The sequence below is a fragment of the Parasteatoda tepidariorum genome, chromosome 1 (genome assembly GCF_982258835.1).
Source record: "Parasteatoda tepidariorum strain Cologne lab strain chromosome 1, Ptep-v5.0, whole genome shotgun sequence".
Taxonomy (NCBI): Eukaryota; Metazoa; Arthropoda; class Arachnida; order Araneae; family Theridiidae; genus Parasteatoda; species Parasteatoda tepidariorum.
In genome coordinates, this window is record NC_141755.1 from 136,768,465 (window position 1) to 136,784,711 (window position 16,247).

At 32.4% G+C, this 16,247-nt stretch overlaps 1 protein-coding gene across 1 annotated transcript; it reads right to left on the reverse strand.

The window, feature by feature from the left end:
* Positions 1–3,853: 3,853 nt before the first annotated feature.
* On the reverse strand, positions 3,854–13,521 carry LOC147817062 (zinc metalloproteinase-disintegrin-like brevilysin H2b). Its single transcript, XM_087157736.1, has 4 exons — positions 13,501–13,521; positions 5,752–5,918; positions 4,292–4,373; positions 3,854–4,108 (listed from the first exon to the last, which is right to left on the reverse strand). The coding sequence occupies exons 1-4, from the start codon at positions 13,519–13,521 to the stop codon at positions 3,971–3,973; spliced, it is 408 nt and encodes a 135-aa protein (XP_087013862.1). The 3' UTR covers positions 3,854–3,970.
* Positions 13,522–16,247: the final 2,726 nt, after the last annotated feature.

The window sequence follows — 16,247 nt, forward strand, 5'->3', positions numbered from 1 at the left end:
TATTAAATTAAGTACGATATTTCTTTAAATCGTCCCTTTTATAATAAAATTTTCTAGAGACCTTAACAAGATAGAATAGTTGAAATTTGTAATTCGTATAAAAAAAATTATAGAAATTTGACGTAGATCAAAAGTAAAAAGGAATTTAGATTTTTTCCTCTACTAAAATGTCATTCACTACTATAGTAGATTTAAAATATTGGCTTCACTTTAAGTTTTCTTTTAAAGAAAAAACGTTTGTTAGACTTTTTGGAAATTTAAGCACTAGTATAACTTTTAGAATACAATCTTTAAAATATAACTCTATAAATTTAAAAAATAATATTTATTCCTTTTAAATTTAACTTATAAAAAATATTTTAAAAGTGTATGCATTTCAAGATCAGCAATCCTAAATAAATATTTAAGATGCGCATCGGAATATATTACAGTCGTTCATTTCGAATTTAGCTAATAAATAAAATATTTCATTCTAAAGAGTCTGAAGTGTTCAAGTTCAGCAGACGCTATTCTAAATAAATCTGGCATGCACATCGAAAAAGATGACAGGATATTATTTGTTATTATAAAACTCGTCAATCCATGAAATCTCCCTCCATATAAGCCTTAATCCATAAAACCTTTATATATTAATAATATCCCTCCTTTTATGTAAATGGCGGTTTTTGATAAGTATTTCAAAATTATGTGCATAGACAGGGGTCTGTTTAGAAGAAATTTGAGTCCGTTAACGGACCCTTCACGAAATATCCTTTCATAAAAACGAACCCTTCACAAAATGATTTTTCTTTTAATCGGACCCTTCACAAATTTGTTTATCTTCATTATTAATTTGTTAATCGAATAAACCCTTCCCAGTGGGGAAAGCAAGAAATAAGATGGATGTAAACGAATTAAGTTTTGTCTTCGGCAGACGATTCTTCCATTATTCGTCCGAAATGAATATTCTGCGTTCAGCAGTATAGGCTAAATATCAAATATTTGTATGTTGCATCCCTAATTTAGAAGCAGGAATTGCCGTTTATTTTTGAAAATAAACAGCAATTAACTAAACAGAAACAGCATAATCTTGTATCTATTTACAATTTAAAAACTCCGTGAAAAAGGTTCTTGCAATAACCGGACCCTATTTACACAAATTCATAAAAGCAGGACCCTGGTTAAAATAATGTGACTTGACGTTTATTTTATATTCACAAATTGCGAGTAATTTTTTCACAATTTAGCAAAAACAGGACCTTTCACAAAATGTCTGGACAGACCCCTGATACAACCTGAACTTATTATAGTATAGTAAAATTTTCTCCGATATTTAAAAACTTAAAATTTTCAAAAATATATTTTAAAAGTTTCAAAATTTACATTTAAAGTTAAAAAGAACCAACAATCCTGAAGTTTTCAGTTCTCAAATGAATCAGCTTTTCATACTGATATAAATTATTGATTTTATCATTTCAATAAAACATTTCTTTTTTCTGTTTATAAATTTATAACGATAACGCAGATTTTATATGTGAATATACTTTTTTTTTTACCAAGAACATTTTTAAATATACTTTGAAATTGTCAGCTTATAAAATTAAATGCAAATTATACTTAAATTTTTTCAAAATTTTTAACAATCATAATTTAGATAAATTTAAATTATACTTATACTGATCAAAATGTAGCCGGTTTGAGTACCGTTAAAAAATACTGATTTCTAATACCGATAAAAAGTAAGTGGGTTCGAGAATTGACCAAATGATAGTTGGATCGAATATACCTTTAAAAACATTGGTGGTTCAAGTACTGATCGTCCAGCAGTGGACTGATTGTTAAGACACGGTTCCCAGCAGATCACAGAAGTCAAGCACCACTGGCTGCGGTCAGTGTGCGGGTGGGTGACCACTTGGATCCGTCTGCGTAGGGACCGAGGGTGTGCGGTATGGGTCCTCGTTAAACTGTGCTACCGTAAAGTGCTAGACTTCGCGCGCAGGTCGTCGGGCTACCGAAGCAGGGGTGCCATCCCCTCCGCAGAGGATCAAAATTGTGATGGCATGTCTTCGGATCATCCACCGGGATGTTTCCCAGACCGTCGCCAATAGCCCATTGTGCAGCTCTAGTGCGACGTAAATTAACAACAACAACAACAAAAATCAAGTACTGATCAACAAATACATGGCTTCTAAAGATGATCAGTTCAGATGATAGTGAGTTCGAGTTTAGATTTAAAAAAAAAAAGAGTCGGTTTAAGTACTGATAAAATAACTGGTTTGAGAACCGATAATAATAGAATGGGTTTAAGTTTGAAACAAAAGGAAGGTAATTGGTCAAATGTAGTGGGTTCATGCACCGATTAAATGAGAGTGGGTTTGAGAACTATATAAAGGATAGTTCGTTCAAGTATCTTTCAAAATATTGTGAGTACCGATCAAATGATTGAAGGTTTGAGTAAAAATTAAAATTGAGTTGAATCGAGTACCGATAAAGAGATAGTGAGTTCGAGATTTGACTAAATGATAGTTGGTACGAGTATGCCTACTAAATCATCGCAAGTTTCAGTATTTATCAAAAAGATTTATGGTTTCTAATTCTGATAAAATGATATTGGGTTCGAGTACCGTTAAAAAAGTAGTAAGTAAGTGTACTGATCAAATGATAACAGGTTCTTGAGTATAGATCATAATATAGTGAGTTAAAGTTCTGAAGAAAGGAGTGGGCTCTAAAATTAATAAAAATAATGACGGTTTCGAGTACCATTTAAAAAATAGTGGTTTCAGTAGACTAAAAAAATAAGGGTGAATTCGAATACTAATCAAATGATAGTCAGTTTGAGTACCTATAAAAACATCATAGGATCGAGTACTGATCAGATATACTTGTTCTTAAAGCAATGTTAATCTTAAACACGAAACTTGAAGCAAATCCCCTCTGCTTGTTGATTAGTATAGAGAAGAGATGTGGATATCGAAATGTCTGGCAAACGGGAAACTAAATTGTCAAAAAATGAATTTTGTGCAGCACATTTTTCTTTTCTTCTTTAGTAATACTTATATGTAACGAACTTTAACTACAGAGAAATTTAACCTAAGAAAATATGATTTAGAAAAAAACCTAGAAATATATTTTTCAAACATAATAATTTTAAAAGAGTAAAAAAAATATATAAAACAAAAATCTGGGTCTGGTTCGATCGTCCTCTAACCTGGTGCTTCGGACGATCGCCTGTCTTGCCCGCCCCTTCATTTAACTAGACCTAGTACATATTTCAGACATTTACCAAAGCGACTGTGGGATTGTCAACATTCACCCGTGGAAATAAACAACCACATGGATAGTCCCTCCATGTTCCCATAACAAATTAATACCTTTGGGGATACTGATCCAGGAGTCTCCTTGTCTTCTGGATTGGTTCAAAATTACAAGACTACGGAGTTGAACATTAGTGGTCGTAAACCCAAAATTGGGTAGGCTGTTTGACGACGGTTAAAATATAAAAAAAAACACCAATTTTGGTCATTCACAGTAACAAATATTTTATGTAGAATTTAGCTCCAGCTTTGAATGCATAAAGAATAACAGTTATTGAACAGTATTATGAAAGTCTTAACTTTCGAACCATTGGTGAGATTCAGCCAAAACTTGGCGACAGGTAGGGATTTTGTTTTGAGCATGCACATTTTTATTCACATTCAGTAGTCATATAAAAAAATCGTAATAAATCAGCTACATTTCGGAGAATAAACGGATCATTCTCCTCATCTCAACTGTGGAAACTGACATTTTGGATGTGATTTTTTGGACAAAATTTATACAAATAACTCTAAAATTAGGCTGAACAAAAATCTGTCATCCAAGTGTAATCGCCGACCTACAATTGATGAACACAATGTGACACCAAAAACTCATTTTTCTTTAAAAAAAATATTAGAACTTCTAAAATTTCTTTGGCTCAATTATATGCTTTTAGAATCTGCAAATACGCTTGCTACAAAATACATACTGTACTGTACTTACCAGGACCCTGACCAGTACCGTCTGTATGGTCATGCCCCACTCCTAAATTATGACCTAGCATATGTGTGATGGTACTAGCGACAAGTTGAGGCTCATAGATGTTATTGTCCTGAAAAAATAGAAAAAAAAATCTTTCACATATACATAAATTGGAAATAATTATTGTTTATCTTTTTCCTTCACTGTTATTACATATATATTTTGTACTATAAATATTTATATTATATATATTAAATATATATTATACATACATATTATATATATTTTATTAAATGATATAATTAGTTCTTACCTCACTAATGCCCACAGCTTTAGCTGTACAAATACTATCTGGAACAGCCATTCCAACTTCACTTCCTCTGAATCGTTTCCCCCTAAGAAAATGGAATCATAGATTCAGAGTACTGAGATGGGTTGATAAAAAAATGTAAGAAAATCCCAAAATTACGATTAAAAATTCATGGTTGCAATGACTGATGGAATGAGTACTTTAAATGTGATATTAATCTACTTAACGAGATGGGTTGATAAAAAAAGAACCAAATTCATGGTTGCAATGACTGATGGAATGGGTACTTTAAATGTGATATTAATCTACTTAACGAGATGGGTTGATAAAAGAAAGAACCAAATTCATGGTTGCAATGACTGATGGAATGAGTACTTTAAATGTGATATTAATCTACTTAACAAGATGGGTTGATAAAAGAAAGAACCAAATTCATGGTTGCAATGACTGATGGAATGAGTGCTTTATATGTGATATTAATCTACTTAACGAGATGGGTTGATAAAAAAAAAGAAACAAATTTATGGTTGCAATAACTGATGGAATGGGTAATTTAAATGTGATATTAATCTACTTAACGAGATGGGTTGATAAAAGAAAGAACCAAATTCATGGTTGCAATGACTGATGGAATGAGTACTTTAAATGTGATATTAATCTACTTAACAAGATGGGTTGATAAAAGAAAGAACCAAATTCATGGTTGCAATGACTGATGGAATGAGTGCTTTATATGTGATATTAATCTACTTAACGAGATGGGTTGATAAAAAAAAAGAAACAAATTCATGGTTGCAATAACTGATGGAATGGGTAATTTAAATGTGATATTAATCTACTTAACGAGATGGGTTGATAAAAGAAAGAACCAAATTCATGGTTGCAATGACTGATGGAATGAGTACTTTAAATGTGATATTAATCTACTTAACAAGATGGGTTGATAAAAGAAAGAACCAAATTCATGGTTGCAATAACTGATGGAATGGGTAATTTAAATGTGATATTAATCTACTTAACGAGATGTGTTGATTAAAAAAACCAAATTTATGGTTGCAATGACTGATGGAATGGGAACTTTAAATATGATATTAATCTACTTAACGAGATGTGTTGAAAAAAAATCCAAATTCATGGTTGCAATGACTGATGGAATGGGTTCTTTAAGTGTAATATCAATCTACTCACGTAATGTGATGTGTTGATTGAAAAAAACTAAATTCATGATTGCAAAGACTGTTGGAATGGGTACTTTAAATGCGATATTAATCTACGTACATAATGAGATGTGTTGATAAGAAAGCCCCCAAAATAATGATAAAAAAACCCTAATTTCATGGTTGCAAAAGCTGATGAAGTGGGCAGATATTAATGTGCTAACGTAATGAGATGCGTTGATAAAAAAACCCAAAATGATGATAAAAAAAACCATGGTTTCAAGGGTTAATAGAATGGATACTTACGTAATGAGATGTGTTGCATCTTTGGCTACTTTGTATAATTTTCGCGATGTGTAGTCTAAGAGGTTGAGTAAAGTTTGTCGTACATCTGCTATGACGTCAATTTGATCACCATGGGCCCATGTTTCTACATATACCACTGATACTCTTGTATTCACATGCTTGAAATACTGTGAAAAGAACAATTTATTTTTATTTGAATTCAGAGCTTTGACAAAGTTAATGAAATCTAATAATAAGACAGTCGTTAAGTTAGAAAGGTTATATTTTATCTTTCATCGTGTTTTATTTCAAATAATACCGGGGAAAGTGAATTGGGCATTTCTAACGCAATCTCACACTTCTTCTTTCAACGGCAGGTACTGAACTTTCATTCTTTGCCTCAGAGGATGCCGGAATTTTTTCTCATTTAACATTACCCAGTGGGCACATGTGAAAAAAAGTCACGGAGGCGAGCAAGATTACCTACGCCACGCATACCCGTTAATAAGATGGGCCACATTCACACACACAACAGTAGACAACAATCAAAGCGAAACGGTTTGATATCAGGGGGTGGAAAATGAAGTCCGAATTTGAGAATATCTTGAAAAATGGAGCGCAGTTTTATAATTTTTTTTAAAGGAAGGCTGCAAGACGTTCCGAATTCGTAAAATACTTTTTATATTGAAGTTTTAGTAAGCTAAACTCCATTAAAAAAGTATGTTCACCATCCTGTAAATATATGAGTTCATTGTTTTATCTGTAAATTTTTTAATTTGATCTGTCGTGTTGACATTTAATGTTAAAAACATATATATTTTTGAATACTTTATTTTAATTATACTTGCGTTTTTTGTATTAACGAACATGTAAATATTTTTTTAATAAAATTGTTTTTTGAAAATAGTTAAGCTTATTTTTTGATTTGTTGCATACAAAACTTCCATGAAATTACTGTGTATTGTCATGTGAAAAAGGAAAAATTTTGAAATTAATAAAAATGAAATTGGTAATACTTAATACTCTGAGTCAGGGGTCCTCAACCTTTTTATACCTAAGAGCAAATACCAGAATATCGGTCGAATGGCGGGCACCATTTATTTTTTTAAGATAAATTTGTAGTTGGTAGACATAGGTAATAATACACACTACACGTAATGCACAAAAGATTTAATTTTAAAAATTAATTTAATTTATGAATAATTAATATTAATATTGTGTAAAATAAATGATCACTAAATAATTTGCAAAGCAATATATGAAAATTACTTATAAAATATATAAAATACAGTCAATGTGATCTTTGGCATTACATTTCACTGGCCAGCGCTTCAGAATCGGGAGAATATGATGAAATTCCTGCTTGCAAGCAATCGGCAAGGTGTTCATCTGTAAGTCATGATCCATATTTTGATTTTATGATATTCATTGTCAAAAGTAATGATTCGCACAAGTATATGTGGAACTAAAAAACGACTTTTTTTATATGCTGCTCTTTTTAAGAAGGGAAATTTATTTCTGTATTCCAGAATTTCTCGTTTTTCTGATTCAGATATAATAGTTTTGAGGATAATGTGATTCTGGAGATCCAAAATTTCTATCTCCTTACTTGAAGAAATTCTGAAATGTATGTTGCTATTTCGGTTACGTTTATTTGGCTGGCTAAAGGATTTACAGAAAAAGGTGACTATAAGCTCCTTATGATATTAAATTGTTGAAAGCGCTTTTCAAATTGATCTTGAAGTAATTGGAGGTTGATGACAAATGTTTATTAGTCAATTTCATTGCTGTCTATCATTTTTTTCATGCTTGAAAAATGCACAAGAGACTTCATTTTCAAATGTGATATCCACAAAACCAGCTTAGCTCTGAACGAGATCATAATCATTCTTGATATAGGTTTGTCCTTCCCTGCAGCTAAATTATTTAGTTTTTCCATTATGTCTGTTACGAAAGACAAATCTGCTAGCCGAAGAGGATCTCTAAGTTCTAAAAATATTTGATTTTTGGCATCAAGATAATTTTTATTTCTTCAATTAAATTTATAAATCTATCAATATATCTGTGGGGATGCAGGTGTTTTTCCTGCGAATTCTATTATGGTTGTGTTTATCATCAATATTAAAAAAGCAAAAAAATTTGCATAGCATTTTATGAGAAAACTGAAATATTTTATCGTTGGGCACAAACAGGGGGCACACTAAAACCGACCGACGGGCGCCATGGTGACCGTGGGAGAGTAGTGCAGGTGTCTCCAGGGCCCGACTTAGCCTAATTGGGACCCCCTTTGCTTTACTACTTCAGTAATGAAGAACCGAACTTTATGGAGGTATTTAAATTTTTCTCCTCACTATAGGTAACAAACTACTATACTACTTTTTTTAACAAAAAAAGTAGCACTCTACACTTCAAACTACGAATAAATGTAGTGACTACAGTAGTTTCACAACTTGTAGTGCTCTAATTCGACCACTGAGTTCAAAGGATTTAAACTATGATTGCAACCTATTAAGAAAGTTCATATATTAATTGCACTTTGCATTCAGGAGCAGTGTTAGTACCTGTTTCGCTACTAAAAATTTAACGAGTGCAAGTAATTATAATTATAATTGTGTCTTAAAGTCACGAATATGATTTTGATTTATGTCTGGTATTGAAAAGCCAATCTATGTTTGGGCTTACGTCTATCAATGTTCTATTCCTAGTTTTTTTAATTTCGAACCCAGCCTAGAAGACAAAGAAAGTTCTAGATCGAGAATTGGGATAAACTAGAAAAATTTTTTGATAGAATTTTATATGGAGTGGAAAACCATGAGAATCTCTAAAGGAGCCTTAATGGCAAAGGAATTCTAACCTTTGATCATTTGATTTAATTATAATTGTAAATGATAATGATATTCGTTTTATTTGTAATTATTTATTCTGATCGTATCTTATACTAACCAGAAATCCGTTTGGCCTATACTCGTGCAAATCCAGAAGCCCCTTTAAAGTCGAAAAAAATGACATTTTTGGCTTATTTATTAAGACTATAAAAATCAGAACTTTTTTTTACTCCGTCTACTATATGGAATTAGCAATTAATATTCCAAAATATTAAGTGAAGGGGCCGGGATAGCCTGTTTGGTAGGGCACTGGGCCCATGTCCAAGAGGTCGTGGGTTCGATCCCTGCCGGCCGAAGACTCCCCGTGTAGTAAATGGTGACTGGTGCACACTAAATCTGCCGAGTCACAAAGTCCTCCATGTTCCCATAACAAATCATATCACTGGGAGTATTGATCCAGGGGTTTCCTTGTGTTCTGGAAAGGGTTCAAAATTACAAGACTACGGAGTTGAACATTAGTAGTCGTAAACCCAAAAATTGGGTCGGCTGTTCAACGACGGTTATAATATAAAATAAAATATTAAGTTAATACTTTTCAAAGAAGGACAAAATTGCAGTATTCATGAAAAGAAACTATTATAAGTTTTGTTATTTGCACTTTTATTTTATAAACAAAGTAATCGTTTCTTTCTTTGAGGTGTGAGGTATTAAAAAGAGCAGAACGGTAAAGGAAAGAACATGATAAAAAGTATAAAAAAAAAAAAATAATAACAGTTTGCCTCCAAAGGCTTGTGACATAAATTAAACGAGGAATTGAGTATAGTAAATTCAAAAATATTGTGATCCATTTTAAGAACTTTTAATACGAACTCGTAAACGTATTTTTTCCACTCGATAATTTTTTTTTAAACTATCAGACTTTGTTTATCATCGAAAGCAAACCACAAACCCCTTTGAGAACCTCGTTTTCATTTTAAAGATTGAAAATTAGCAAAATATAAAATGCTTTATTTTAATTAAGTAATTTAAAAACAATTCTTACACTTATCAATGAAGCTCGTTAAATTTAAGATAATTTGAGAAGAAAATACTTCTTAATAATTATTTTTTATTTCTATTATTTATGGCAAAATTTAAATTACAAAATAAATTATTTTAAATGGCAAAATTAGAATAAAATCTACGGAGTAGTTCATAAGAAATCAAATTTTAAGCATACGGTTTTTTTAAATTGGATAACTCAGAAACCGTTTAACCGATTTCGTTCAAATTTTGTCTCATTTAAAGTTACATGCTTTAAAAAGATGTAAAAATTTACACATCATACAATTTTTAAAAAATTGACAATTATTAAACAAAATAATGAAAAGAATTTTTTTTTTTTTTGGAAAATATCAAATTTTATAATTGTGTGAAAACATGCTTTGGCTTGCTTGATAAGTCCGCGAAATACGTATAAAGAAAAATTAATATTAAGGGACCCAAACGTAAGTCTAAATTATTGGAACCCTATTTTTCACAATTATGGCTACTTTGGTGGTCAAAAATCTATATCCGTTAACAAAAAAAAATTTCATTAATTAGAAGAAAGTGCGTTTTTTTGTTGTTGTCTGATTTCGTGACTCAGTAGTTAACACTAATTCATTAACATATTAAGTTCCGATTCAAAACCCTATTAATTTAAACTAAGAATTAATACTTAAAGTATGTATAAATCAACTCCTAATTTATAATTTAAAGAGTAAAAATTTCCACAGTGTGTGTATAATATTGTTTTTAGAGAGATGGCCCCAGAGAAAAGTAATAATCCGTTGACCACAAAATCGTCGATTCGTTTCTGATTTAGTGTAGCTTATTTATCAGATTAGCAATCAATTCAATCTGACACAACTCGTAGGCAATCATTAAAAATAAGCAATTTTGAAGTACGTTTATTTTTTTGATAAATAACTTTGTGAAATCAGTGTTTTTCAAGTATTCTTTCTAAATTTGAATTTTTGGATAATTCAAAATTTTTTTACCTTCTCCTCTGAATTCGAAGCACTTTCGAGTGTATGTGGGTATTAAATAAATGAAATTATACTTTAAAAGGGAGGAATATCATTACTATTCTCATTACTTTTATTATTTTTTTAAGCAAGCACTTTAAAAAAAACTGTGATTTTAATATCATTATTTTTAAGAAAGTTACATGTTACATGTTTTTTTATTAGAGTTATAAAATAGTTTTAAAATTGTGTCATAGAAATAAAAATTAAAAGAAAAATTTTGCTTGAGAATGAAAACGATATTTTAAAAGCCACAGTTTTTGAAAGACACAGTTGACAGACACAGTAAAATTTGATGAGTAAGTTAAGCATCTGCTAGCAAAAGAGGCATATCGTATTGAAAGAAATGAAGACCCCGTTTTGAAATGGAACAAAACTAGATGCTTCAATAAAAATAGTCGCACAGATGAGAATGTGGTTTGTAAAATGTGTTTCAGTTGCACCGCAAATAATGATTTAAATTTGATTTAAAATAATTTCGATCACCGTGATATATAAATTCTTTTTTGCATTAAGCTTCTATCACCTCGTCGTTGTTTTTCTTTCTTTTTTTTTAGTGTGATTCACTCCACAATTTCAATTTATAGTGTGATAAATATTTAAAACTATCACATTTTTAGTCAACCTAAATAAAGTGGTTATTAAAATCCATTTGTTTTATTATTATTTGTTAACAGGAACTGGTTTACAGGAGGGTATTCGAGGTGCGTTCTCAAAACCCCTACTCGAGCTTGTAAGAAAAGTTTTGTTCGAGAATTAAAAATGAGAATTGAGTTTTTTAAAAAGAATATTTTTCTCTTTAAGTTTAATCGGTGTATGATTATGTTACTAAGCGTTAAAGTTAACTTTCAAGCTATTTACATTATATTGTCAACTTTATTTTAAAATGATAAATATATTTAACGTGAGTTGCAAAAAATTGTGTTAGATACGAGATAGATTGTTATGATTCATAAAATTATTACCTCCAATAAATTGAATACTAAGTGCTTTTTGAAGAAAATAATGAATTTTACGAATGATATTTCAGAATGCAATCGATACTATGATCGACGTCATTCTCACCAACATCTTTAACTGTGTCAAATAAATGTAAGAAATTTTTTTTCCGTCATAGTTAAGCTAAATTCGAATTTCTGTGTGATGCACTTTTAAATAAAGTTTCAGGTTGTAGTTACAATTTGTAGTACTTTAAAAATTAACTGTTGGCTATAATTTTATTTTATTTTATAACCGTCGTTGAACAGCCGAACCAAATTTGGGTTTATGTCTACTAATGTTTAACTCCGTAGCCTTGTTATTTTGAACCAACCCAATACAGAAGACAAGGGAACTCCTGGATCAAGTATCAGGAGAAATTTGCCTTCGTGGAGGACTTTTTGATGAAGCTAACCAGCATTTGCGTTATATGGAGAGGAAAGCCACGAAAACCTACCACGGTTAGCCTGTGGGCAAAGAGACTCTAATCCATGATCCATCTACAACTGAGGATATTTAACTTCAGCGGTGCACAGGAAACTATTTTTTTTATTTTTATTTTATAACCGTCGTTGAAAGCCGACCCTACTAATGTTCATATCCGTAGCCTTGTAATTTTAAACACAATCCCAAAGACAAGGAAACTGCTAGATCGAGTATTTGCTTAAATTTTGCCTTCGTGAAGGGCTTTTTGATGGAATTAACACGCGTTTGCTTTACATGGCGAGGAAGACCACGAGAACCTCTCACGGTTAGCCCTCTAACCCATGATCTGTCTACCACTGAGGATATTTCGCGTCAGTACTGTGGTCGGTGCAAGCCATCTCGGAGTTCGAACCCGGTTCACCTCATTGGAAGGCGAACGCTCGATCCCCTGAGCCATCGGGGCTGAACAAGGAACTATTTTATTTAATACAACCGTCGTTGAACAGACGACCCAATTTAGGGTTTACGACTACTAATGTTCAACTCCGTGGAATTGTAATTTTAAACCCATTCAGAATACAAGAGAACTCCTGGATCGAGTATTGGGAGAAATTTTGTCTTCGTGGAGGACTTTTTGATGAAGCTCACCCGAATTTGCGTCACACGGAGAGGAAGATCTCGTGAACCTCCCATGATCCCATGACCTCCATGAACCCATGATCCGTCGACCACTGAGGATATTTCATGTCAGCACTGTGATCGGTGCAAGCCGGATGCGGAATTCGTATCAACTGGGATTAACGTTTTGCGGCATTTTCAGAAAATAAGCAAATACAGCGGTTGCTTTAGATAGGCTAAACTTGACCTAACAGTGACGAGTAACTGCTGAAAACTCATCAGCTATGAAAATAGTATATTATTCGCAAAAAAGGCATCATTTCATATGACCCTACGAAAAACAGCCAAATGTAAACCTAAGAAACCAATGCCTAAAACCGAAACTGAGAGCAGGATACTTTAAATGTAGGTTACGCAGTCATATTTCCATCATCAAGGAAGATTGGTTTGAACTATTTTGAAAAGCGCCTTTAACCGTTCCCTCTGCGGATCCAGAGAGAATTTCGGTCGCCGAGAGTGATGTCCTCCTCTCCTAAATTGATAGATTCCACTTATCTTCAAGATTGAAATTAGCAACCATATGCTTTTTAAAAATAAAATTATGAATTGAATAATAAATATAATTTTATTTTAAAAAAGATACTTCCGATTTTAATGAAACTACAGAAGTCTTCTTGTTGTTGTCTCTAATGCCACTTGCCAGTATCCAAACCTGCTGGAAGTCAAGCGAACTTAAGGCAGAAGGTGCGTTTCTTGTTTTCCGGTAGCGGCATCTATAATCAAGAATACATCAGTCACACACCCGCGTCACAGCCTGTTAATAGGGAGAAACCATTAATCCATCCATGTATTCATCCACAGATCGTTATTTTTACCTGAAGCAGAGAAAGACCCATCTCCAATTCAGTCCAATTCTCCAATTCAGTTCATTGAAGGACTTCATGACCCGCTTCATTTAACGTTCACCAGTCACCATTACAACATAGAAATTCTTTGGCCGGAAGGGATCGAATTCACTACCCCTCGGACATAGGTGTCCAACCCACTGCCAACCAGGCTATTCCGGCCCACTAAAGTCATTGAGGCGTCATCGCCTAGAATAGTTGAGGTACCTGGGTCTCCTGACCCTCTTTCAGAATAATTGATGCGCTGGGCATGGCTAACAGGACTAGTCTAGCAGAACAATAGTACAATTTACATAAAATTTAAAGAGAAGTTTCAGATTAAATAAAAATTGAGATAAAAAAGGGTGAAGAGGACCTTATTAAGAGGACGTTATAGCCAATCCGAAAGAAGATCTCTGCTCAAATCGACTCACAGAGAGCCTAGGCTGATAGAGATGATAATTATGCAATGATTATGAAGAGGAGCCGGCAGGTCAAGAAGACGCCCTTCTTCGAAGAGGATGATGAGAGAGAGAGAGAGAGACTACATCCTCCCCAAAACTTCCGACATCCAGGGAAGGAGAAGAGGGAGCGCATCAGGGAGGAACATAAACCACACACGGATCTGTTTTCCCCCCCTCCAGCTGGGTCGTCTTTTTCAGGACGTCCGTACTACCCTCCAGAGGGTGTTGCATCAACAGGGGCACTGGGAAGAAGCCCCTCTTGCCCTCACAGCCACAACATGAACAGGGTGTGCATAACTGCCTACATTGAACTAAACCGCATTTGAGTTGCATGGAGAGGAAAACTTCTCACGGTTAGCCTGACGATAAGGGGATTTTAACCTGTGATCCGTCTTCCATTGAGGATATTTCACGTCAGCACTGTGGTTTGAGAAAAAACACGTAAACAGGAGATGGTCGTAAAATGCAGGAATCTTCGTTAAAAAACAGGAAACTTGGCAGGTATGCAGGGGGTGTCTGTATGGATACGTACTCCATTAATTGTAATTCTATTGAAAACCCATTCGAGCGCGAAGTAGAAGAAATTAAAAATCATAGGGAGGTTTATAAAATTCTATACTCTTCTGAAAAGAGTACTCCAATCTAGAAACGCAAAAGTATAAGGCGTTCCGAACTTAAAAGGCTATGATACCTTTTCCGGCCAGAGATTTTTCTAAATTATTCTCACTCTCAGCAAATGTCATCCTCGCAGGAGATGCCAAACACACCTTCTGGAATAATAATTCTAACAATGTGTATCGCAAAAATCTGTTAAACAGGCCCAAAAGCACCGGCAACAGGATTGTAGCCCCCTTCCAAACACATATTCGAAAAACATATACATATGATAAGAAATACGTAAAAAATATTTTATTCTGTCCTTGTTACTCTCTATATATAGATAGCACAGGTGTCGCTAAGATCGATGATGGTGTAAAATACGATATGAGGACGGAAAGAAATTTCTGTATGGCCTAAATTTAATGTATAGTATTGTCTACTTTGCTTATAGGCATTCCTCTACATTGCTTTCTAATTATTATTAATAACTGGTTTTTAAGGGGGAATCATTTGGTGGACACTTTAATAATTTTTTATAATTTTTGAGTTCAAATGACAATTTTGATACTAATACCAAATTAAAGGATAGGTGTCGAAATTTCGAAAAATATCTACACATGCTGAGAATACACATATGAAAATATATACACATGTTTTGCTATTTTTACTTTTGATTTAGATCTTTTTTCTTTTCTTAAAAAAATCATGGAATTCATTCAATTTAAATTACGATTTTTTTTAAAGAAATTGTAATCACGAAAACTTCTAATGCAAAAAATACTGTTTCTTTTATCGCTTATTACTTTTTGAATTCCGATCAATCTGAAACTCTGAGATTTTGTTTACCTTCCATTTATTTAACCTTACTTCACTCCAAATTAACTTTATTATTATTATTAATAATCGCATACAATCTAAAATAGTTGATTTAATAAATAATGTTCCACCATCTTTTATCTTTTTCAGAATTGAAGAAACCAAGTAAACAACTTTAGAAGCAGAAAAATAATAATCCAATAAAGAAAAAATAAAGAAAGAAAGAAAAACCTTTATCAAAATCATTATTGAAAAATGTGAGATTATCATTTACTCTTCGCATTTTTAAAGATTCTGCAGTTGATGTATGATCTGAATTGAGAATTGATTTTTTAATTTACCCCGGCAATAGGTTAGCAGATTTTAAAAATTTTTTAACGTTGTTTTCGCAATTTTCTTAGTAAAAATGTTCAGTTTTGCTTTGCAATTAGCATTTATATTTCATTCAATTTTTGTTATGTCGTTGTGAATGATAATAAATCCAGGTTTCATAAAATATGTGTCTGACATAAAGAGTAAAAAATAATGTTTAAAAAATCTTGTTAAAAATGGATTAAAAAAAACACACACGTAATGTAAAAAATTCAAGATAAAATTTGAACTAAAAAAAGCTATTGAAATCGAGCGAATCCCTATTGTGTAACGCAGGACTCAAAGCAACATAACTTGTCAGGCAATTCGAAGAAAACAGAAAACTTTTGAAAGGCGATTATAATATACACTTTTAAGTTTCATTAGACAGTGATTTTCAATTAATTTTGATGTTTTTAAATCCACCTTCATCATGAACGATTAGACAATTTTGATAATCTTTTTATTTACCCTATTTAATATGATTCATATTCTTTTGATCAATTT